This window comes from Rhinatrema bivittatum, chromosome 4 (genome assembly GCF_901001135.1).
Source record: "Rhinatrema bivittatum chromosome 4, aRhiBiv1.1, whole genome shotgun sequence".
NCBI lineage: Eukaryota > Metazoa > Chordata > Amphibia > Gymnophiona > Rhinatrematidae > Rhinatrema > Rhinatrema bivittatum.
The window spans coordinates 106,438,382-106,463,360 of NC_042618.1; the positions used below are offsets into that span (position 1 = coordinate 106,438,382).

General features: G+C 43.8%; 1 protein-coding gene across 1 annotated transcript in view; it reads left to right on the forward strand.

Moving 5' to 3' along the window:
• ITPKA (inositol-trisphosphate 3-kinase A) overlaps positions 1-24,979 on the forward strand; it is a 125,540-nt gene that overhangs the window by 82,029 nt on the left and 18,532 nt on the right. Inside the window, 3 exon segments of the mRNA XM_029598619.1 lie at positions 7,384-7,480; positions 17,608-17,821; positions 21,595-21,799. Coding sequence (XP_029454479.1) covers positions 7,384-7,480; positions 17,608-17,821; positions 21,595-21,799 — 516 coding nt within the window.

Below are 24,979 nucleotides of genomic sequence, written 5' to 3' on the forward strand. Positions count from 1 at the left end.
GGATCCTGGTTTGCATACTCAGAGCTCTTCTTTTAATATGTGTTTAATGGAGCAAAAGGGGCCTGATTGACTAAGGCTTTTCTCCCGTTCTGTGTCAATGGGAAAAACGCTTAGTAAATGAGGCCATAAGTGCTATTTTATTCCTCCTGATTAACAGGCCAATGCAATAATCTGAGCGCTAAAATAATGTGCATTGGCTTTCAGCATACGTTTTAAATGCCTAGATTATTTTTTGTTTTACCTCTTCTTGCAGTAAGCTAATGCTATGCTAATGCATCAAGAGTTAAAAAAAAAAAAAAGCCAAAACTTTTAAATGTGCGTTCAGCACAGGCCAAACACACATTTTAACTGGAGAAGGGAGAGGGGGCCCATCCCTGACAGGCTATTGCATAAGTGGCGGCTGCTGCTAAATAGCCCAGATCCGTCAGTACTTCTCCGGCTGTCTGGCGCGGGTCACCGTTACCTAGCCAGATAAAGTACTTATCTAGCTAAGCAGCGGTGACCTGCACCATATAGCTGAATAAATTCTGACATATATGGCTGTCTGGCAGCTGCTTCCTGCTACCAGTTGGATGGATAAATCATTACTTATCCAGGTAAGTGCTGGCAGCTGCTACCGCTTATCCGGATAAGTCAATAATTATCCGGTTAAGTGGCACCAGCTGCCAGCACTTACCCAGAGAGTGCCAGGCTTTTAATTTTTTTTTTTTTTTCCATTTTATGACTTTTTTTTCTTTTTTTTTCATAGCGCTGGAAACTTTACTACAGCTGTGACCAAGGAGTTAAGTTTCCAGCGCTAAAGAAGGTGCGTTGGCCAGATACAGTCTCTCTGCATCAGGGAGAACTGCTTAATGCCCTCGTTTGCATAGGATTGGCATGCGAGAGCGCTAAGCAGTACTCCTATTAAAGAATACACATTTTGCGGTGAATTTTAAAAGCCCAGCTCATGCATTAATTAGGGGGTGCACAAACAGATCGGACTTGCACATACTGAGGGGATTTTAAAAGCCACCTGAATACGCACGTATCTTCCGCAGTGCGTGCATCTCAAAAGATTTCAGAAAGGGGCAGGGCGTGGGCGTTTCAGGCCGTGAACCATGCGCCCCGGTGTGCGTCGAGGTTCCCTGCCACGTAACTTTATTCTGCTATAGATGATGTGTAAGTTGAAAAATTAAAAAAAACTATGGTAGGCAGATCTGCAGGGTTTGTAAGGGTTGGGGCTAACTGGGGGTAGTGAAAGCTATTAAACTAAGAGGATTTGGAAGACCTCTCTCTTAATTGGGTGAACTGGGGATGAACTGGGAATGGCATTGGTACGCGTCCCTTTTAAAATCCCTCAGTTTATGCATGCGGCCAGGCTATTTTATAAGGTGTGCATGTGCGCACCTATGTTATAGCATGGTCACGTCCCTGGGCATGGGCCAAAAGATGCACACAAATGTGCGCCCGCGAGCAGTTTGAAAGTTACCATCCCTCTGCACGCAAAACTCCTTGCTGAATTGGGAGTAAGTTTTGCACCCAAAAAATACCTGCTCAAGTGGAGGCAGAAAGGTGCATTTGACTGACTGCAGCCTGTAAGAGTGCAACTCTCACCCTGTGCACAGAGGGGTAAAGTGCGTGGGTACTTTTGTTTCCACAGGCGTCGCACTAGTTTTCAGAGGGAAAACGTCTGAAAAAAAGATCACGCACAGACCCGCACCTGCTATTTAGGCTGGTACCTTTTCCAGCAAAATTACGCCCATACGCGTACTCGTCTGCGCACAACTGCGTGCGGTGCCCGGGAACACCTCCTCTCTCAGTGTGTAAAAGTAAGCATGTATGGGTAAAGAATCTGCTTCTGCCTGTAAAAAAACACTGCTTGAAAATTGCCTTGGAAAGAATTGCCTTATTCCTTGCACGCCGCAAAGTTTTTGATGCCTGGAATTCTGTAAGCGCTTCTCCAGCAAGTTCCCTGAAGCCCAGGGAGCAGCGCACAAATCCCATCACGTTCGGTCCCCACGCACGGCGTGAGCAATGGGCAGCACTGTTTCAGGGTGACAGCTCCCGAGGCAGCAGGGAAATGACAAGGAAGCCTCTTCAGATTACTTCAAAATAATAAAGCAAAAGCTGTAACGGCTGCAAAGCGATGTTTCTCCTGGGTCCTCTTAAAGAGGCGGCAGAAGGCAGGGTGGCGATGGTTCTGTGGGGTTTTCTTTTCCTTGTAGCCACAGAGGCTGTACCCGAGCCACCTCCAGCCCTGGCAGGTCCCAAGGAGAGGTCCAGGCCGGCACTCTGGCAAAGCAAAGATCCCTGACTTCGAAACTCCATTGCAAAGAATTCACTGGAGCTGAGCCTGGCCGGCACTGGGGGAAAAATAAGCTGAGTGACCTGAACACAGAAAAGACAAGTATTCAGGTTTCCTTTTCTTGCTTCAGAAAGTGCTTCCTCTGCTCAGTCACAGAGAGGGAAGCACAGCCTCCAGACCTTAGTGCCAGCAAGACAGAAACTGTCCGCTCCACGGAGGGGACGACTTGAGACACGGCCCTCAAGTCGAGCTGAGCTTAAGTTAAGGTGAAGAAACTTGCTGAGCACCGAGCGTGCACCCACCCAGCGAGTCCACCTGAGCTGGGGACTTTAGGAAACTCCTCTTGCTCAAGACTTAATTTTCTTGAAGTCTGTGGTTCGCTTGCCAAGAAGACTGCCGTTGCAAAAGAGGAAGAGACGGGTGCAGCTCAAAGCAGCAGAAGGGATACAAATCTCTTCCCTGTAAGCGCGCCTTGAGAGGGTAATTTTCAAAGGCATTTCCATGGCTGAAATAGTGCTTTGCCCGAGGGAATGGTCTTGTTATAAAGCTGCCCACCCGATATGCAGGTTAAGCTTGCGTGCATAAAGCCTGCGTGTGCATAGGTTCACCCGCAGTGAGCAGACATGGGGAAGCCTTTGCACTTATACACACACTTTTTGCATTTTCTCACAAACATTCTGCACGCAAATTAACAGGGGCGATTATATGCAGATAGTTTCGGTGGAGTAATTTTCAGAGCAAACTTTCAAAACTTCGCTTGGAGAATTGAAGAAACTTACGCATGCGTTTATTTGAAATTTATGCAGGAGGTTACACAATTACCCCTCCCCCCCAGTGTCCTGCAGTGCTGAGGATCAGCTACACCTTAAGTTTTATTGTTGGGGCTTGACAATATTACTGTATTTGGTTGGTACATTTTTCATAGCGACTATATAAAAGGAGCACCTCACCCTAGGCAACTGATACTGTTGAGTAGGATGAAATGCTGCTTGTGGGTGACCAGTGCTAAAATATGGAGTTCTGTACCTGTAAAAGAAGAAGGTACTGCTACATATTTAGGGAAAACTCTACCGGGCCTGTGAGCATGATGGAAGGCATTAGTTATGTAACCTCATCAAACTAAAAAAGTTTCCTGTTTTCTAGATTTGAGTTGGTTAGTGTACTGTGTATGCAGTTCACACTGCTTGGTTGTGGCTTATTGGTTTCCCTGGCCACTGGCCACCTGGTATTCCCCTATCCAGGTATGATCCTGCTTAGGTAAGCAAAAGTTTCCAGTAACACCTGAATATCTGCAATCTATTCTGGCAGAGAGAGAGAGAGAGAGCCCTGTTGCTGAATCCTGATGTTGTCACAAGGTGCCTCGTTTCAGACTAAGAGCACTGATGTAGCTGAGCTTTTCTGTTCCTTCTCTCTGTTGAACCTTTGGAATGGTGGCTTATACTGTAAAAGGAAAATTAATACTTGCTCAAAGGACTTCTACTGTAGTGAGAGGCAATGCATATGGCCTTGTCGGGAAACATGACTGTCTCCAGGTCAGCTAGGTTAGATCTGGGAAGGGGAAGTTTCAAACAGCCCACAGAGGGGTGCATAGCACCCGCAAACCTTTACCCTGAATTTTCAAAGGGGATTTATATGCAGAAGTCCGCTTTGAAAGTCTGTGGGTTGTTCCCGCATGCGCACCTGCGCAGGACGTTTCGCATTTATACGTATACTTTTGAATGTGGAAAGTAAACATGTAAGTATTTTCTCTGCTCCCATCTCCACCCTCCCGAGAATGCCTCTTCCTAGGGCAGGTAAAAAGTATGCGGGAAATGGATTTTCATGCACGCTCTTACACTTCGCAGCTCCCTAGTTGATTTTCCAAGCCCCGCGTACCTGCATAAAACGGCGTTTCATGTGCACAAATTGCTTTGAGAACCGGTCCCTGTAGTCTGGAAGAATGTGAACTGCTTTTCATTGGATTGCGCAGCCACGTCGCCTGAGGAAAACGCTACAAGCAAGAGAGAGCTTCAGTGGCTTTCAGCTCCACACAGTGAGTGCATGCTGCAGATCAGTCTTGGAGATCGGATCGTCAGGTTTCAGAGCTTGCTGCTCTAATTGCTCGACTAAAACAATAAACCTAGGTCTGGAAAAGTGGATTTTGATACTGTAATTTGAGGGGAAATTACCAATGTATTCTGCTGGGCAGTTTTAGATCAGGATATAGCTAGACCCCCAAAGACAAAAGATATTGGGTGGGGAACACAGACAGACGTGGTAATCTCCTAATCCTACTTTTCTTCAGAAAGTAGGCTAAAAAATGCTGATCGTTTTGAAAAAGGAAATCAATTCCTCACATGTTGGAAAAATCCAGGCAGTACTAGCAACAATCTTTTTTATTTTTGTATATTTTTTTGCCACACTTAAAGTGGCAGCTCACATTGGGGCCGATGCAATACAGTGCGCTCAGTTGAGCGCACTGTATAACCCGCAGTCGGACGCGGCTTAAATAGGCGCTAATCCATCCCCTAATGCAATAGGGGGATTAGCGCCTATTTAACGCGCATCTGACGTGGAGTGAATGAGAGAGCGCTCATCACAGGCTATTACTCATTCACTCCAATGCAAAAAAATAAATGTGCGTCTCAGACGCACACTTATCGCTCAGCTATTAACGCCTGCCTGGAGCAGGCGTTACTAGCTGAGCGCATTAAAAAGAAGTACAGAAAAGCAGAAAAAACTGCTTTTCTGTACTTCTTTAAAAGTAAAAAGAAAAAAAAAAGCAAAAACCTCAGCCGGCTGCATTGAAGACCGACGCCGATATGCACGCGTTAAGAAAGCGGGTGCTGAAAAGTCATCGCCCGCTTTCCACATTTATTATAGCATTAGCCCCATTGTTTATGTAACAATGACAACCAAGGTCACAAGGACACATCAAGCTAATTGGGTCACTGGAATAGCTGAATATCCTAATCTGTCTTTTCCCTGTTATGGCAGGTGCTCATGCACCGGGACAGATTATTTCCCAGCTCTGGGGCAAGGCACTCTAAACTCTAGAAGTAGGCTAGCTCTCAGTGCTAGGGAGGGGAAGTTTGGTGTCTTCTAAGGCCTCAAGGATTGTTCTGGGCATCAGGTTTGCATTGATGTTGACAACTGTACACCAAGAACTGGCCACCAACTCTGTCGGTCTCCGTATCCCTGTGCTGATCCATTCAGGAGATACATTTTTTCAGACCACCCACACAGCTGCAAAGTCTGCAGGTGCTTTGCACCCATTTACCTTGTAACTGATTTTCAAAGGGAAAATAGCCTATGAGTTGAAAGTTTCTTTGGACTTTGTACCTGCTTTTTCTGTGGGCAAACCTTTGCTGAAAGCAGCACGTGGGCATTTGAAAATCCAATCTTCATGCATTGTTTCCCTACCCAGCCCGGGCTGAAAATATGAGCCCGGTGGAAGACTCTTCTCAGACAGGCCAATTTAATTGCCCTCAAAACCATCTAGTACCACTCTCATAGCACTATATTACCAAGAATTAAAGAGGAAAAGAGGCCTCGATGAAGCACATTAAAATTTCAGCCCAGACACCGGACCAACATCATTGGAATATTGTCAGGTCTACTGTGGCAGAACAGTACGAAACTGTGTTTTGTGCTTGTGGGAAGCATAATTACATTTTTAGTAAATTAGGGAATCAACCTTTATTTTGTTACTCTTCTTGTGACATTTCGCAGTAAAGACATTAAAATGTGTCTCTTTTTATTATTGCATAGAAGAAGGTGCGGCTTGATTGTTTATCAGCTCGCTGCCTCTGGGTTACTGCAGTGTGGCATACTACTGCTGGATCTTGGCTGATATTTGCTCGCTGTTCTATGGATTTGCTGTACCGCAGGGCAGCTTTGTTAGCACTGGCGCACCCGGCAGACAGAGAGAAACCAGCATGCCCCCTGAGAGTTGCCTCAGCCAACATACCCCAGAGAGTTGCTTCTGCTCAGAAAATAAAATAATATCTAACAACAGCTGCTGCCAGGGTGTGCTGGACCAGTATCTAAATGCCAGGTTTAATGGTTTAACTAGGAAAATTATACAGGAGGTTCCTTCAGCAGATGAGAGTTAAGAGGGGTGGGAGATATGGACAGGAGATGGGCTGTGAATAGATGTCAGGGATACAAGTGAAATGTTTTAATATTGGAAGGGATATTGTGAATAGATGTCAGGGATACAAGTAAATGTTTTAATATTGGAAGGGATATTGAATGATAAGAAGCAAGAGTTAAGTCAGTCTGTGAGTCATATAATGTTAGGTCTTTAAAGGATGGATGTATTATTTGTAATTAGGGTTTTTTTTATTTATTTGGTAATTTTATGGTTTGATTGCGTTTTTTGTTTCTGTGGATTTATTATTGTTTTGCATTTTTTTGGCTGTATTGTGTGTAAGTCACCTTGAGTTGAACATAGAAAAGGCGATTCAAAAGTCAGCATAAATAAAGCTAGGGAAAACTGCAGAAAAGATGAGAAAAAAAAACCTTCCAGTAATGCTTCTCTCATCTGCTAAGACCCAGAATATAATCAGTCTTTTTTTTTCTCTCTCTCTCTGCTGCCAACTCCTTGTGGAACCTTTCTAATATAAAGATTTTAGTAACTCCTTGCGGAAGTCTCTCCAGTCTGTACCTTAACATCAACCTTGGTTTATCGTTCTTCAGCATGAATGTCTGGGAGCTGAGCTGAAAATGATGATAAAGGTGTCTTAAATTGAGTGAGGAGAGAAAGAGAGAGGTCTTTTCTTGTATGGTTTATAAAAGCAAAATTTTTTGAGGATGCTGTGTGTGTGTTAATTAGTGATCTGCCCCCGATATCTTATTGAGGGGCTCTCGTCAGCTCTTTAGTTTTTGTTTTCGGACATTAATTTAATAAAGGGCTCCCAGGAGCTCGCTTTCAGCTCATCACTGATATGAATGACTGTGTGTTAGGTGTGTGTTTATTTCCAGGCATGTTAGAGCCTGTCTCTGAGGGAACTCTTTCTTCCCCAGCTGTTACATTCTTCTCTTGCCATGTGCCTTTCCTTTTTTTTTTTTTTTTCTTGTCTAAACAAGGCCTCTTCTCTGTTTTGTTTTTTTTGCAGCATAAATCCTGGCAGAAGATTAAGACGATAGTGAACCTTCCTATCATCAGTCCATTTAAGAGACGCTACTCGTGGGTACAGCTGGCTGGGCACACAGGTGAGAGATGAAAGAGCTGGCAAAATGTCACTTGTTTTTCCCCGCCGTGACCTCAAATAGAACACTGATAGCCCAACGCTCAGGAACTTGGCTGTCAAGAAACCCAGCTTCTGGTGGCAGACTTTTAGCTGTTCTTGTTTTTTTAATTTACATAGTAACATAGAGGTCCATATTCAGAAGCCATTTAGACGCATAACGTAATAGTTATCCGTCTAAATGGTTTTACCCTCCTATATTTGAATCGGTTTATTTACTCTTTCGGATAATAGAAAGACTAGGGGGCACTCCATGAAGTTAGCATGTGCACATTTAAAACGAATCGGAGAAAGTTCTTCACTCAATGTACAATTAAACTCTGGAATTTGTTGCCAGAGGATGTGGTTAGTGCAGTTAGTATAGCTGTGTTTAAAAAAGGATTGGATAAGTTCTTGGAGGAGAAGTCCATTACCTGCTATTAATTAAGTTGACTTAGAAAATAGCCACTGCTATATTACTAGCAACGGTAACATGAAATAGACTTCGTTTTTGGGTACTTGCCAGGTTCTTATGGCCTGGATTGGCCACTGTTGGAAACAGGATGCTGGGCTTGACGGACCCTTGGTCTGACCCAGTATGGCAGTTCTTATGTTCTTATATTTAGTTATCCGGCTAGAATTTAGCATTTTACACTAAACAGTATCTTCCAGCATTACTACCTAAGTAACACTGGAAGCGTTACGTAGGTAATGGCCTACATTACACTAGAAGAGCGATCCCGACACAAAGAAGAGGGGGCCACTTTGGGAGGTAACAGGTGGGTGGGAGGGTATCAGCCAGGGGTGGGGGAGGGCGGATGAGTTGGGACAGAGGAAGGACAGTTAAAGTACTTTTAGCAGAGAGGGAAGGGGGAGGCCTGGGCCAGTGGCTTTCATTGGATGAAAGTTTTACATTTTTTGAGCTTTAAAGGTTTGGGCCAGCTTGTGGGAACAGCGAGGGGGAAGGGGGTACATACATGTGGTGGGGGGAAGTTGGGCGTCGGGCCGGGAGGCCTGCTGCTCAGATTTTAAAAAAATATATTTTTTTTCTAAGTAGCAAATTATCCAGCCACATGAGATCAGATAACTTTAGGCCTAACCGTCCATATTCAATCACTGGCTGATTAGGGTTAAAGTTATCCGGCTATGTGTAGCCGGATAACTTTAACCAAGTATATTCAGCGGGATGCTTATCCTGTATACATACTAGACAAATTATCCAGTTAACTGTAGTCAGTTAACTTGTCCTCTAAACGATTGGCCTCTTAGTAAATGACCCATCTGCTCCATCCAGACTGCCCAGCAAGGTTTTAGGGTTGTAATTGCTGCTGCATGCAGGTTACCCCCATGCAGAAATGTTCCATCTAAAGTTACCACAGGTTACCAGGTTTCCTCATTTCCATACTGTGGCCACGTCTAGCCCTCTACATCGTGGGTTTAGTAGTTCTGTCTCTTCCATTTGCACTACAAATACCAAGGAGGTGTCAAAAAGCCAGAATTGGCCTAAAGTCATCCTTCAGAAACTGGGTCACTCAGTGCTAAGCGAGCCTCAGGGCACTCAGTGCGGTTCTTTTACCTTGCAGAATTTGTATAATTGCGCATACTAAAGCAGCTCGAGTTTAGCTTCCAGGACTAGAAGGAAACAATCATTTAATGAGGCTTTTTGAGACTTGGTTTGCTGCTGAAGTCTCTCGCTATGTGCCAGATGTTGAGTACATCTGCTCTACAATGATATTCCACCCATTATTATTTGTAACACAAAAGGGGAAGTCACATTGGGGACTTTATTAACTATATAATCTCTCTGACTTTATATTTTTAGGAAAAATACTTAATAAAACAAGCACAATGATTCTAGTAAAAGAAAGAAGCTTGGTGCTTTTGCTCATCCTACCTATAATTACTTTGACAGGCTCATTCTCTGGATATGATGATGATGTAGGGCTTTTTCTCATTTGCCACCTCTGGAAAACAGATCTTTAGAAAGACCTATAGATCATAGATGTGTAGGACTTCTGTTTTTAGATGTTTATAAATTGGTTTATAAATACGGTTCTTTTGAGGGCAGAAAAATTGGTATTCACTGGAGTTTTTGTGGCACAGGCACTATTGCTACCTTTTCTAACATATGCATTTCTTAAGCGGCTGAGGAGTCCTCAGTGTGGAAAAGGCATAAAAACAGAGTGGAGGATCCAAAGCAGGCAAGGAGGGTGAGGGTGCAGGTGAGAGAGTACTAAGGGCAGTGTTTATCTAAATAGCACTTATTTTATTTATGACATCGGGATGTGTTATTGGTGTTTATCAGTTAAAATCTAAAATAAGAATTTCTAAATATAATTGAGAGCACAAGGCACATCTTTTTTTTTTTTTTATAAATGAATGCATGCATTCATTTGAGGTTATTTTGGTGTGGGTATCTCTTGGACATGCAAGGACCTTGTTGTCATCTGAAATGGAAAAAGCAATGCTGTGGTGTTTGGTTTTTTTTATCAAGAGGCTCTCACCAACAAGATATGCTTCCTTCTCATTAAATAATTCAGCGAGGGCACTTGTCCATGCAAAAAAGAGCGTGGCATAGTGGTCATGGCCGAGTGCAAAATGTCAAGCAAACCCGAATGACGGTATATAAAAACCCACAAAAATGCGTGCTTTAACGTTCTTCTAAAGGGCTGGCAGAATGGGGACTGCCCCCTAGCAGAACACTTTGCTAGACTTATGTCGTCCATGGAAAGGAGCGCAACAAACTGGGAACGTAGTAACATCACCGTACGTGAGTCTGGATGCCAAGAAACAGCTTTCAAGACTGAAAACAGCCGTGAAAACAGACTAATTCCGACAAAAGGTGTGATCCCAGCTACTGGCGAGAATAAACTAATCCACTTAAATGGGTGAAATCCCCATAATATCACTACTAAATACTATGATCCGTCCAATCAAACCACATTGGATATTCTGATACTAAGACTATAGTCACATAAAATGGGGAACATTCAAATTTCAACTACCCGGCAATAAAAATTGTTTTTTTTAATCTGTAAGCCATAGTCTCATCATAATTACCCCTTATGTGCCACATTCTCTCATAACCAGAACATTTTTTTTAATATTTTCATCTATACATATAAAATGTTCTCTTGTGATCATTTTTATCAATACTTATTTATTCTATTTTTATTTATTTATTGTAAGAGATTCTTCTATTTTACATTTCATTTATATATATATATATATATATATATATATTTATATTTAAAAACATATCTTTCAAAAAAACTTGTGGTGATGTCCGTATACTCAATAGTGGTGATTCAATCACGGTAATCTAAACCGGGCTGATAATGGCATTGCAGGTTGATATCTAAATATTGAGGCAGCTTTGGATGTCAATCTGCAGCTCCAATATCAGGTTTGGATTACCGTGAATGAATTACCGCTATTGAGTATGCAGCATCACTGCAAGTTATTTGAAAGATAAGCTTTTAAATATGCATATAAATGAAATATAAATAAGAGAACAGCTTACAAGTATTGATAAAAACGCTCACAAGAGAACATTTTATATGCATAGATGAAAATATTTAAAACATCTTCTGGTTAGGAGACAACATGGCACATAAAGGGGTAATTATGATGAGACTATGGCTTACCAGTTAAAAAAAAATTGTATGAAGGTAGTTGAAATTTGAATGTTCCCCATTTTATGTGACCAGAGTCTTGGTATCAAAATATCCAATGTGGTTTGACCGAACAGGTGATACAATTCCCCTTATTCTCTACGAAATGCTAACTGAGGCATTTAATGCCTTTCCTTGCTGCTGTCACCCCATCATGTCCCTTATTAATAGAGTAATGATACATTCTCAAACATTTTCTACTTGAACCTTTATTGAATGGATAAAAACAGCCACAGCTTTTCTTCAGCATGAAATATAACCTTAAAATATAACAGTTGCGTATAGAACTTTTGGTAACCCTACCCCTCACCGGCCTGTGGGAGCTCTACTGCATGCTAATAAAATCTAAACATAAACAATGTTTGATGATTTGCTGTAATCCGCCGAGCATGACAAAGTCAGTATAGGCAGAATATAAATATTTTAAATAAATAAATACAGTTGTAATCGATAACACTGGTGAGGCGGCCCCCCTTCAATTTTCTGCTTCATGACAGTTGGTAGGCCGGCCACATTACACTCTGTGAATGCCATTGGCCCAGGCCTGTAGCAATGGCCGCTTTGTGCTATGTGCGGCTGCTTCACTTTTCCATGGCCTCCCTTGCAGCCTTCCCCAGGCCACTCCTACCATGACCCTAGGTAAACACATTTATTTAACCTGGCATCCTGATAGGCCTTCCCAGACCAGCCCTACCATGGTCTGCTGATAACATATTTACAAGCATGACCCTTTTATGGCCTTCCCCAGACCACCCTAGTTATGGTCTGAGGAAAAGTATTCCAGTCTGCCAAACAAAGGCACCAACTGGCCCAGACTGGCATTTGAGCATCCCTGTACCGGTGTGGCTCCCTTTTTTGTGCCAGGGAGGGCCTACTATTGGAAGGACCAGTAACTCCTTATGTAGTCATGTGCTCTCTGGTCTTTACTGGCATCCCTGTCCCTTCAGTGCCCCCTTTAAACTTTCCCTAGGACCCCTATTGGTATCCTTTCTCTATTGGCTGCCCTGCTATCTTTTCTCCCCCCCCCCCCCCCCCAATCTACCTTTGAGTCTGTTACCAAGCCTGTCCATTCCCCTATCCTGGCCCTCTCCCCCACTTTTCTGTCTTCAGTTCAGGACAGCCACCCAGTTATGTGGCCTACGCCCTGACTGGCTAGGTCTTCTTTCCTTCTGTGCACAGGTTTGTAAACACCCAGCCTCCGTCAGCTTCAGAATTTGCTGACTGACAGGATTCCCTGCCTGGGTGAAGCCTGCAAGGCCACTTCTCTTTCAGCCTAATCAGAGATTGCTTTGCCTTGAAATGCACATTTTACCTCATGCTGTTCAAACAACTGAAAAGCCGCAGGGGTTACAGTAACTCTTGAGGCACACTTTGTACTAGTTAGTATTCAGAGATTAGGTTCATGTTGCAGCCCCTGGAGCAGGCTCTTGGCCTTGGGTTCCTGTTTAATGATTCACTAGGGGTTGTCTGCAGCCCGCTGTGCACAAAAACAGGTATAAACCAAGCCTCCTTTAGGAATGCAATTTGTGGAACAATATAAATTATAGTCTTTAGAGATACTATCATTAATATAATGTGAGTGCTGCTCAGTACTTCTGCACCATCAGTGCAAGCGAGGCCTTTCAATGTTAATGATACAGTTTGGACCTCTGTAGATCTTTTATTTACCTTAGGATTCAACTTAAAGGGACAAGGCCAGGGGTTGATCCAGCCTTCCTCCCCCTTGACCACCATATGCTTCCGCCTACCCCCCTCTCACCAAAAAGACTGAATCCAGCCCTCCTCCCCGTCTCGTCCCCCATTATTAGGCTGCCTTCTACCATCATCACCATCTCCTGGTTGTTGATTGATGCTCTTTCCTATGCAAAATTGCACCTAGAACCATGTGACTGCGATTAAAAAAAACAAAACAAAAACCCAAAACCACCATCATGGCCGTGAGCCTCCTGCTGCACTACTCCTTCCAACAGAGTCCACGGCAGCCTGGCAGTGCCATTTCCCCGAACATGAGGCACATTAGAGAGTAAAGCAGAATGCTTGTGCAGCATAACATGCTGCTGCTTCTCTCCGTCCATCCTGGTGGCGACTCCAGTCCGTGCCTGACATTCGACAGCAGAGAACACAGCACATGCAGCGGTGCACGTGCGTTGTGCTGTCCCTGGTGCAGGTGGCAGTTGACAGCAAGGTGTCAGTATTATCCACTGCTTTAAATTTTATTGGTCAGGTGTTGGGGGATGTCGGTATGAAACTGATTACAGAATCACATAATCTGGGTATTATGGTGGACTCAAGATTGACATTAAAGTTCCACATAGATCTGCTTTTTATAAGCTTAAGGTAATCAGAAAATTAAAATCCTATGTCTCATATCAAGATTTTAGGTTGGTGGCCGACAGCCTACAATAGTCTCCTATCAAAGGTAAACTGTAAAGATTCATGACAGTATTACCCATCATTAAGACATTCACATTAGCTTCCTATTCAGCAGAGAGCAGCCTTTAAAATATTAAATGATTATTCATAAAATTGTGTGTGCTAATAATCTAATTTGTTTAAAAAGTATTTACAGCCTTATGCTCCCACTAGAGGTTTAGCATCAGCAGATCAGAATTTTCTGCTTGTTCCTTCACTGCGCGATTATACATTGCAAGAAACGCGCTCTAGAGCATTTTCTTATATGGGACATATATTATGGAACGGATTACCAAGAGAATTGAGAGCAGTACATGATTATTTATAGTTCAGAGAAAAATTTAAAGCATTTCTTTATCAGCAGGCTTATGATTACTTAGGATTTTATTTATTTGAATTGAATGTCACTGTATTGTGGTTTTATGTTACAGAATGTTTTATATTATGTAAGCTATCTTGTGCTTCACACTGAACAATTATATTCTGCGACTTCCTATACAATAAGACTGTATAAATAATAATGATAATTTAAAAAATCCAATGCCTCTGGAGTCTGGAGGCCCAGCCACCAAGGAGAGCTCCCACTGCAGATGACCAGGTCAGTTACAATTTGTAGGGGGCAATACCTCAAAACTATGTCCCTGATTATATCAGAGGTGGCCAACCTTTCACATACCAAAATTCTTGAAACCAAAATGCATAGTAGCAGAGTGCCTCATCTTTGGGGTCAACTCTGGGGTCAACTCTGAACTTTCTCCTCATCACCAGCAGTCTCTCTTTCTCTCTCACAAGCCCCCAACCCTGACCCCACCAGTCTCCCTCTTTCAGTCCACTCTGGCTCACCAGTCTGTTTCTCTTACTTTCCCAGGTCCCCCCCACCCAGGTACCACATCCTCCCACCTAGGCTCCACCATTCTCTCTCTCTCTCTTTCTCCCCACCACCTAATCTCTGAGTTCTTCCTAAGTCCCCATTTAATCCCCCAGTGCCTGCTCTCCCCCTCATCCAATTGTCAAGTCCCCCTCATCCAATTGTCAAGTCTCCACTCAGTCCCTCGATTCTTGTTCCCTCCCCGCCAATCACAGAGTCATCACACTTCCCTCAACCCAATTATCTACATCGTTGCTCTCATCTTCCTCTCCATCAAGCCTTTGCTCGCCCCTTGGATCTTGAAGCTGCTCCTCTTGCCTGCATGGCCTCTCCCTTCCTAATGGCCTGCTTCTCTACGCTCCTCTTCCTCTGAGCCAGACCAGTAGGAGAAGAGGGCTGATAGCCTGGTGCTTCTAACCCACGGCCGCTGTCCCTCCTGCATGATTCAGGTCATATATTTGTGCCTGAAGGAGTGGTTAGAAGGCCTGACCCTGACCTGCCGATCTGGCTCCTAGGAGGGGGAGATCACCTAGGGAACAGAAAATGCAGCACCTGGCTCTTTGGCCCCACATCAGGTGTTTTTATTTCCTTTCCTCTAAAAAGGAGACAGGGCCTTGGCAGAATTCTTCTTCAGTTCCACGGGCACATTCAGAGGAGGATCCGTGCCACAGTTACACTTTTCTTTAGCTCACAGGCTGCATCAGAAGGGGGGGGGATGGGCATGCAGGATATGTCATTTCACCCATCCTCAGAAACCTACATTGGCTACCTGTAAATTTTAGAATCCTTTACAAAGCAATTACCCTAATACACAAATCCATCCATCACCAACTCCATCTCAGCCTTAAAATACCCTTCAAACTTCATTCCTCCAATAGGCCAATTAGAGATAATCATAAAGGTACTTTGAATTACCCCCCTACTAAAGCCTCACGCCTTTCCTCGACCAAAGACCGAGCTTTTTCAATAGCAGGTCCATCTATTTGGAACAACATTCCTTCAAGCCTCCGACTAGAACCCTGTCTCATTACATTCAGAAAAAAACTTAAGACGTGGCTGTTCCACCAAGCCTTCGATGATCCTCCAGACAACCCTTAGTCTTCTTTATCCACACTTGGACGTAGAAGATTAAAGTCTTACAACCATTCAAACGAAGAACTCTGGCACTTACTGATTAAAGCATCTTTTGCTTTAATCCAAATTCCTTTTGGACTATGCTTCTTTAATTATTTTTTGGCCTTTAACTTCCTTCCAGCTCTTAAGCTTCCCAAGTTTTTTACTCCTTGTTAAATGTAACTTTATCTTATTCTCTTCTCTTGTTAATTACTTTTATTTATTGCTTCTGTTATACCCTTGTTTTATGTAAACCGATCCGATATGGTTTATTTACTATGAAGGTCGGTATAAAAAGTGTTAAATAAATAAATAAATAAATGTCGGGGAAGGTACTGCACACCCCAAAAACTGGCCCTGGTATTCACCCCCCTTCTCCTTGCCTAGAGCCAGTACCAGGGGAGGCCATGGCTGACCCTCCTCCCCTCAGTAGGCACAGAGTGGGTTTCTAATGCATCCTTCAGTATTAATCCAAACAAGGGGCACACCCTAATGATGAAAGCCAATGTTCAAAATACAAAGTGGGTCAGAACAATTGACTGATATTAAATGCACGTATTCACACCTCAGCCAGGCATATAGGAATAAATCAAGCCACAGTGTCAGGATTTCAAACAAGCTAGGAAGATTACCATGTAAATTGGCTCGCTGGTATCCAAAAGCATCATAAATACCTCACAGTCTTGCATGTTAACCCTCCAAACACATCAGGAAAAAAACGTATTCATCATAATACACCGGGGATTTTAGTGCCTTCATGGAAAATCCTGCTGCAGAGGTGCATAGGAAGTCCCAATCCCACAAATGTAGATTTCTCAAACCCATCATAGTGATGCTGATATGGCCATGTTTCAACTCATAAGCCTGGATGTATCAAGGGAGCTCTTTTCCTTGATATGCACCTGAGCGCCCGGCTGGACGTCCAAGATCACGGCGTGTGCTCATGCGCTCATTCACCATCGCCGGTGAGGGCTGCTGGAAGCCGTGCCTCGCATGGGGAGCGCCCGATCCACCCCGGGCTGCTGAAGCCGCTCTCGCTCTCGCCGCCGGCCACCCCCGGGAGGAGGGGAGAGAGGACTGGGGTTGCTCCAGAGACCGGTACCCATGGACGCGGCCAGGGCAGGTGAGCGGGGGCTAGGGGAAAGTTTGCCCGATCCTGAAGCGTGGCTTTCCCGGTGCGTTGGATTTTAGGTTGGGCAGGCAAGAGTTTAGGCCGGCTTATACTTCTCTGATCCTTTTCTTTTGCTTTAAGTTGGGATCCACTTCCTGGTACCTGTCATTTCAAATGTCATTTGAAATGACAGGTACCAGCGCACCCAGGATACTATATAGGCGCTGTATAGCGCTCTATACAGTAAAATGGATTGCGCTTCTTGGACGCGCTTTGGACGCGGCTTGCATTTGCATGCTATTTAAATACTATTTCGAGCGGTATGTGATCCGAACTGTGCACGCGGCAAACGAGCGGGCGCCCGGCACTGCCGCACTTTTTCTACCGTGTCCTTACTGTATCGGCCTGAGAGTTAGCTGGATAGGTTATCTGGCTAACTCAGCTCCTCCCACTTACGCCCCTGATTTATCTGGCCAAATTTTAGCCGGATAAAACGTTATCCGGTTAGAATTTAGCTGGATAAGTGCCCAAATATTAATTTAGCTGGATAATTTCTGTTATCCAGCTAAATGCTTCTGAATATGGACCTCTTTATTTCTACATATCCAGATGCACAAACATGATAGCTGTGCTATTTCCTGTAATGGTAATCCTGCCTTAGCTATTCCTGTTATGTATTGAATTAATAAAGTTTGGATGCATTTCCTAAACTTGTAATTCATTCTTACTTAGAATTTGTCAAACGTGGAGGATCATCTGATTCAGGTATCATTTTTCACACATGGTGGGTGGAAGTCATAGTAATTGTTTGCAATAGGTTCTTCATAAATACTGTGATACATTGTTCTCCACCATTTTAAGTTGCTTCTTTGGATGAATGAAGTGGGTGCATAATATTTTCTAAAGGCTTAAAACTCAACATGTTTGTTTTGCAGGGAGCTTCAAAGCAGCTGCCTGTGGAACAATTCTGAAACGCCTCTCGGAGAATGAGAAGGTGTGTTTTGAGCTACTGATGAATGACTCCCTGTACTGCTGTATTCCTGCCTACCATGGGGTGGTAGAGAGAGATGGTGAACACTACATTCAGCTGGATGATTTACTCACCAACTTTGAAGGGCCCTGTGTTATGGACTGCAAGATGGGAATCAGGTGGGACTTCCTAAAAACTGTTCCTGTTTTGCATTGACCTGCATTAGTTTGCTGTAGTATCTTCCAGGGCTTGCAGTGGACATTGTCTTTGACTTTGGTGAGGATTGTGAGAGACTCTTCCTTACTAATAACCAGAAATGCAGGCTCCCACTTCATTCGGCTTATTTAACTGATTTGTTAATTTTCTTGGCTGTAAATACCAATTACGTAATCTGTTTTATGATTTTCTGTATTGTGGGGTAGATCGACAGTACAAAAACTGAGCAGAAACCAGCCCTGCTTTGAATTAATTTCTTGTTGATAGATCATATAAAAATAATTAACTAATGGGATCCTCATTTACCTTTAATATATGTCAGACTAAATCCTCATCTTAATGAATTCATCCCTGAAATAAAACCCTTAGGAACAAAAGTGATGGAGCTGTGAAAATCAGGAACACCAGTTCATGAGGGATCTTGGCTGGGCCAGCCTTGTGGCTCAGAAGCCATGCTGCAAACCACAATGTGAAAAGTCCCCAGTTTGTTTATTTATATATACTGACATATCACATTAGTTTATATTCAGGGACTGTAAGTATTTCTCTATCCCCAGAGGGCTTATAATCTAAGTTTGTACCTGAGGCAATGGAGGGTAAAGTGACTTGCCCAAGATCACAAGGAGTGACAGCAGCACTTGAACCCTGGTCTCCTGGTTCATAGCCCACTGCTCTAACCACTGGGCTATTCCTCCCTGAGTTGGGTGGTCTGCTCCCTGGATTACAGTGTTCAGTTCTCTGTTGGGGAGGGCATTGTGGTCATCATTTAAGGGTGACACCAAGATTCAAGGCCCTTGATTCCAGGATTCTGGAAGGAGCCCTCATGTATGGCCCATGGCCCAGGACCATTGCAGTGAGCAGACTAGGTACATTAGGGGGGAAGTTATACAATATAGGAAAAAATTCCCATGTGGATGTAAATGAGGGTTCATAGCACCAGAATTTCAATCCTGGTTCAGACTGAGCAGGGAGGAAATTGCCCAACAAACAAACCCCTTGGCTAATGGAATAGTCTGAGAAATGTTTTAAACATGGAGTATTTAGACATTCTATCGGACCACAATGTGTTTGTTGTAAAGCAAAGCCAAAACTACTTAGGAGGTGCAATGATCATATCTGCCAACCTGTCAAGTCACTAATTAGTGATAGTTTTATGCTCCCCCCCCATTTGTATAAAGGTGCAATTCTAATATTTAAACAGGTGTTGCCACTGAAGTTTGTTGGAGGTTAATGATGCAGTTAAAGTGACCACATACTTATAATAGCGTTACATTGTAATGAGTTGAAAGTTATGGCTGAAGTTTTGGAGTGGAAGACTTTTTTTTCTCATATCCCATCCTAGCCGTATTCTCCTCAAATAACATGTTCCGAGGATCAGTACGGTTTGAATTTGTGAGCTGAAGCAGTACACAACTGAGCTGAAGCAGTACACAAACAGCTGAGTGTTTCTTGTCTGGCATATCTAGGAGCAACTTTGATGCTGATAGAAGAGAAAGTCACTTGTCTTTACTTTTGGGAATAGAATGCAAGAGTTATCCAGAGAAGACTGCAGGCTTAGAAATAGTAAAACTATGATCATCAGTGTACAGAGGAACTGGGAATCTTCATAGAGTACCACAGCCAATGCGGATAGGAAACAAGGCTCCAGGGTTCTTCAGTATAATTTGCTAAGAGAAGGACTGATGTCTCTCAGAGACTGATCTCTCAGAGACTTATAAAATTGCTAATCCTGCTGTAAAGATGTACAACTAAAAGAGCTCTTTGCTTCCAGTTGTCAGGTGTGTACCCTTGAGATAGTGAATGTTATAAAGGATCTTTCCAAACTGTGGCATGCAAAGTGAGAAATGATCCTTCACATGTAGATTCATGCTAGTCCAGAGAGGGGAAGGCAAGGACTCGAGCTGGGACATGCCTCCAAAAATTACAAGTTTCCAGCCGCCATGCACAGTGCATGTTCCAAGAAACACCTCCAGTAATTCATGTGAGCTGTGAAAAGAAAGACGTATTACAGGTTGTAGTAATTTTGTGGAACATGGCATGCTTGTCACGTTGTCGGTGTTCCGACATACAGATCGATACAGTATAGTGCGGCCGCGGTTACCCCTGCTCCTAACTCACCTTCTACTCACTTTCCGGCCGCGTTAGCCCTTCCCGCGATACACTATCCCCTTAACTCATCCCTACCGCCTCTTAAAATCCCCGGGTAACCCCCCTTCCGCACGCGGCATGTATATTAAATGTAAACGAGCGAATTAGCTATTCCCTCCCATACAGTAACGCGCGCCCCGACTATCGCTTTTTTACCCTGCCGTTTTGCCGCGCGTTACCCTGCTAACTTACCGCCTACCCTTACCCCTGCGTTAGAGGCAGGGGTAAGGGTAGGCGGCAAACTTTCCCCCAGCCCCCGCTCACCTGCCCTGGCGCGTCCGGTCTCCGGTGCAGCCCCAGTCCTGTCCCCTCCTCCCGAAGAAAACCCCTCCCCCCGAAAAAAAAGTAGCAAGAGAGCGAGGGGAGAGACGGGCAATCCTACGCTCGAGCCTGCCAGTCCCTTGTCCTCTCCTCCCGAAGCAGGGCGCGAAAAGCAGCCTTGCTTCGGGAGGAGGGGGCAGGTTTAAAGCGACGAAGCGACTTACTTTTGCAGCCCCCCTCCGGACATCAGCGACGACGACCAGGCAATCCTAGGCTCGGGCCTGCTAGTCTCTTCTCCTCTCCTCCCGAAGCAGGGCACGAAAAGCAGCCTTGCTCCGGGAGGAGGGGATAGGACTGGGGCTGCACCGGAGACCGGACGCGGCCAGGGCAGGTGAGCGGGGGCTGGGGAAAAGTTTGCCGAGCATCGGAGAACATAACTGTCCACTTCCTGGTACCTGTCATTTCAAATGTCATTTGAAATGACATTTGAAATGACAGATACCAGCGTGGCCGTGAAGCGTTAGGCCACGCACCCAGGATACTGTATAGGAGCTCTATACAGTAAAATGGGTTGTGCGGGCCTAACCTTCGCCTAACGCTTTGCAGACGCGGCATGCATTGCATGCAATTTGAAGAGAGTATCGAGCGGTAGGTGAAGAGAACTGTGCGTGCGGGGAACGAGGGTGCGCCTGGCACTGCCGCACTCTTTCTAACGCGGCATAACTGTATCGACCTATTCTTTATAGATCTGGAATGTATCTGGAAGATGTATTTCTGATCTGTCAAGAACTGGTTTCTATGACTTAATGTTCTGGACCTATGTTTATCACCCCTTCCCCATTTGTCCTTTCGTAGCTAGCATTTCTAAAGAGAGATTCAGTCAATTTAGCCTCTTATTATTTCCTCTTCCCTTTCTGCTACCTTTTGATCTACTTGGTTTTTCCACACTGCAGCTCACATAACATTAGGGAGAAAGGAGAATCCAGTGCTCATCTTCATTCACTTCTGGAAACCCTGCACTGTTCTTTTCGTTGAGATACTAAACCCTGCTTTTGGTGGGAAAGGAGTTGAATAAAGAACCTCTGAGGATAGGAGAAGCTCAGTTTTTGTCTGTTCACTCGTGAAGCTCCTCACTGCTGCTTTAACATTTCAGCCTATGCACTTGAGACAACTCTTCATGGAAGCGATCTGTGATATATATATAGAGGGAGTATGACTTTTCATTCTGGTGTTTGGAAGTCCATAACTAGTTTCACTTTATGGGTGCCTGGTGGTTGATATTCACTGGAAATGCCCCCAGCTTCATCCCTATTTGCTTGTGTTGCAGAACGTATCTGGAGGAGGAACTGATCAAAGCTCGTGGGAAACCAAAACTGCGCAAGGACATGTACAAGAAAATGATTGAAGTGGACCCTTTGGCACCCACAGAGGAAGAGAATGCACGAGAGGCAGTAACCAAGCCGCGGTACATGCAGTGGCGAGAGACCATCAGTTCAACTACTACTTTGGGCTTTAGAATTGAGGGGATAAAGGTAGGCAAATCATCCCACACTAGGCGATCATGCCTTTCCAGTAATAGCCTGTCCTCATTTCCATTATGCAAGCCATCCTGCTCTTGCGATGTCTACAGTTTAGTTGAGAAACTTTGTTTTTGGGCAGGCAAGCTGAGTTTGCAGTCATCTGTTAGAGAGAGAATCAGTTCTCAGGAGGGAGATACCGGTGTGCCAACATAAAGTAACTATTTTGGATTTAAAATTTGTTAAAACAGCAATGTGGTTGTTAAGAGATGATACCTTTAGCTGCCCAATGAATGTTTCACATGCAGACTTTAGGGACTATGAAAATCCTTTCTTCAGTCAAAGAACTGCAGATGAGGCTGAAATTCTTACATAGGGAAGAAAAGTACAGATTATATGGGATTTTGTTAAAAAAATAAATTAGCAAATCAGCATGAGGATAAATTATGCAAAGTCCTTGCTTATTCAGAGCTGTAATAAGTGGGGTCCATGAAGTTGTACATTTTTCATTAAACAAATTAAGATAATGAGATCCAGCATATTTATTTTCTAAGTAATTGATAGCTGGAAGAGCTATAAGCTAATGGAAAGGTTCATATGTGGACACTTTTGCTGTAGTGATATGACAGAGGCGTTGAGTTAAATCAAGGACCGTGCAGACCCATTGCAAAACAGTGCTTCCAAAAAATATACACAAACTCCAAATAATTTAGACAAGTATAAAAATGGACAACAATCTGTCAGTGTCCAGTTATGGTGGCGGCCAAGCAGCACACATGTACATAGTGAGCAAAGGCAGGGTGGAGCTGCTAGAGCAAGCTCCCAAATATTTATTTATCAGATTTCCAGACCACATTCCCAGCCTCAAAAGAGGTCACCCAAAGCAGTGTACGGATGTTACTTTACTTTGCATGCTTTTCTTTTACTTAACAAGGCCAACCTTTCCATGACGTTTTGTGGGCTTTCACTGGTATTTTCATATCACGTGATATGTCCTGTTCACCCTTCTCTCCAGTGCAATAGCTATCTTCCTAAATGTAAAATTCCCATGTTCTTCTACTTTGAGGGTAGCTTTCCAGACTGTCAGCCTTGTGTCCTGGGTCAGAGAGATGCTGATGTGACTGTGGCTTGTATTCTGATGCTTAGTGGTATATGCTAAACTGTTTGCCTTCTACTCTTTTCTTGGGTGGTGTTAATTCTGATCCTGTCCCCTGGGGCTAGACTCACTCCTTGTTAACATTCATCCTGCAGAATGAACAGGGAGCGTGTACTCATTAATGCCACATTAAGTAATTCTTCTCTGGGAGGTAGTTTCTCTCTTGCATTGTTTACATAGCAACGTCGTAAATGACGGCAGGTAAAGACCAAAATGGTCCAACCAGTCTGCCCAGCAAGGTGTTTAGGGTTTTAACTGGCACTACATACAGGTTACTCTATGTTCTCATGCAGAAATATTACTCCAAAATTTTCCAAAGGTTACCCCAGTTCCTCATTTCTATTCTCTAGCCTCTAGGGATCTTCTGTGTTTATCCCATGTCCTTTTGAAATCCATTACTGTTCTTTCCTTCACCACCTCTTCCGGAGAGTGTGCCAGGCTTTCACCACCCTCTCTGCGCAAAAATATTCCCATTTTTCCTTTCAGAAAGAACGAAAATGGCCTCATTCATCGTGTTTTTAATGCACATCCCTTTGAAATACTAAGCAGAGTTAGAAAAAAAGTCTTAGCTTCTCCTACCTCACATACGAAGCTGCTCCTCATAACAAACATTTTGCTCCTCCTATATCACAGAACTCTTCCTTCTGTAGTGGCTGTGAAGTCTCCTCCTAGCAGCCTCTCTTCTCTGTCCCCCATCTTTTGAGTTTTGGACTGGGGCAGAGTTGGTATCCTCGCCCACCTGCACTCCAGGACCCTTCCCCGAGGGCCCTCTCTGCCACTGCCTTGTATTCACAAGATTTTACCATTTACTTTCTGCCCCTGGGGGCTTGTGGTTATTTAGCTGCTGTACCTGGGTCCTCTCGTTTTGACCACCTTGCCCCTGTACTTTTAAGCGCTACATTAGTTTCCCATTCAATTCAAGCTGTTGTGACTTTTTCTTTTGTGAGGCACCATTCTCTCTACAGCCTGCCATTTTTTTATTCCAAAAGTAACCAGCAGCTTGATTAAATGAGTTTTGTAGTCTTAATTCCAGACTTAAATTTGAACATAAATGGAAACTATTGCACGTTCAATCCTGAAGTAGTTCCACAGTATGAAAGAACGAGGAGTGAAGCCCAGACTAACTAATCCAGAAGTGTGTGAAAGCAGTCAAAGAGTCGCTGTTCTATCATTGAGCATTCACGACACAGGGCCATATGCACAAAACGTTTGGCAGGCATACAAAATGGAGAAATCCCTTAGGACATGTGGCCCATGATAAGGTAAACCAATATTGGAGGAACTGCAGGTAAACGAGTCGTGGAGTTTTATATTCCTTTTTAGTGTGGTATAGGGATTATGACAGAACGTTTAGTGTTGGGACAGATTTTCTTTCTCCTGTGTTTCCAGAAAAATGTCCCAAATTTTGTGGGTACATTAAGGTCAGAGCATTCAGGACAGAAATAATTTGCCTCACCTTTAGCCCCACTCTAATCCCCCACTTTTTCTCCCTCTCTCTCTCAGCTTGATTCTTGGTCTTCTTTCCTTTTTTCTCTCTTCTCCCATAGACCAGATGGAAAAAGAAGAATGGCACTCTTCCAATCCCAGGCTTCTATTTAAGCCACTTTTTGACCTCCTCAGGGGCTGTGCAGCCCTTACTGTTTGTTGTGGATTGAGAAGTTGTAGCATTTAGTTATAAGTTCTCATCTGGAAGAGTTTACCTTCTGCTCCCTATATGCCATATTTGGACTTTAGAGGGCGTGCGTCATGTGTTTGGAGTGGAAGCTATCATTCTGTAGGTGGCAGTAGGTTTGTGGTACATGGATGTTGAGGATTTTTTCTGGTACCAGTCTAGCCCCGTCTAGTTAATCAGGGTCCAAACCAGCAGTGACTCCAGGAAAATACTTATTGTGAAGCAGAAGTAACTCAGGACTTTTCAGAGATAGCATGCAAGGATACTTTATTTGGGAAACTAGAATAGAACAACTATAAAAATTATACATGTAGTTATATGCTCCTATAAATAGGGATTGTGCTGGTGTGACCGGCCTAATAGGCAG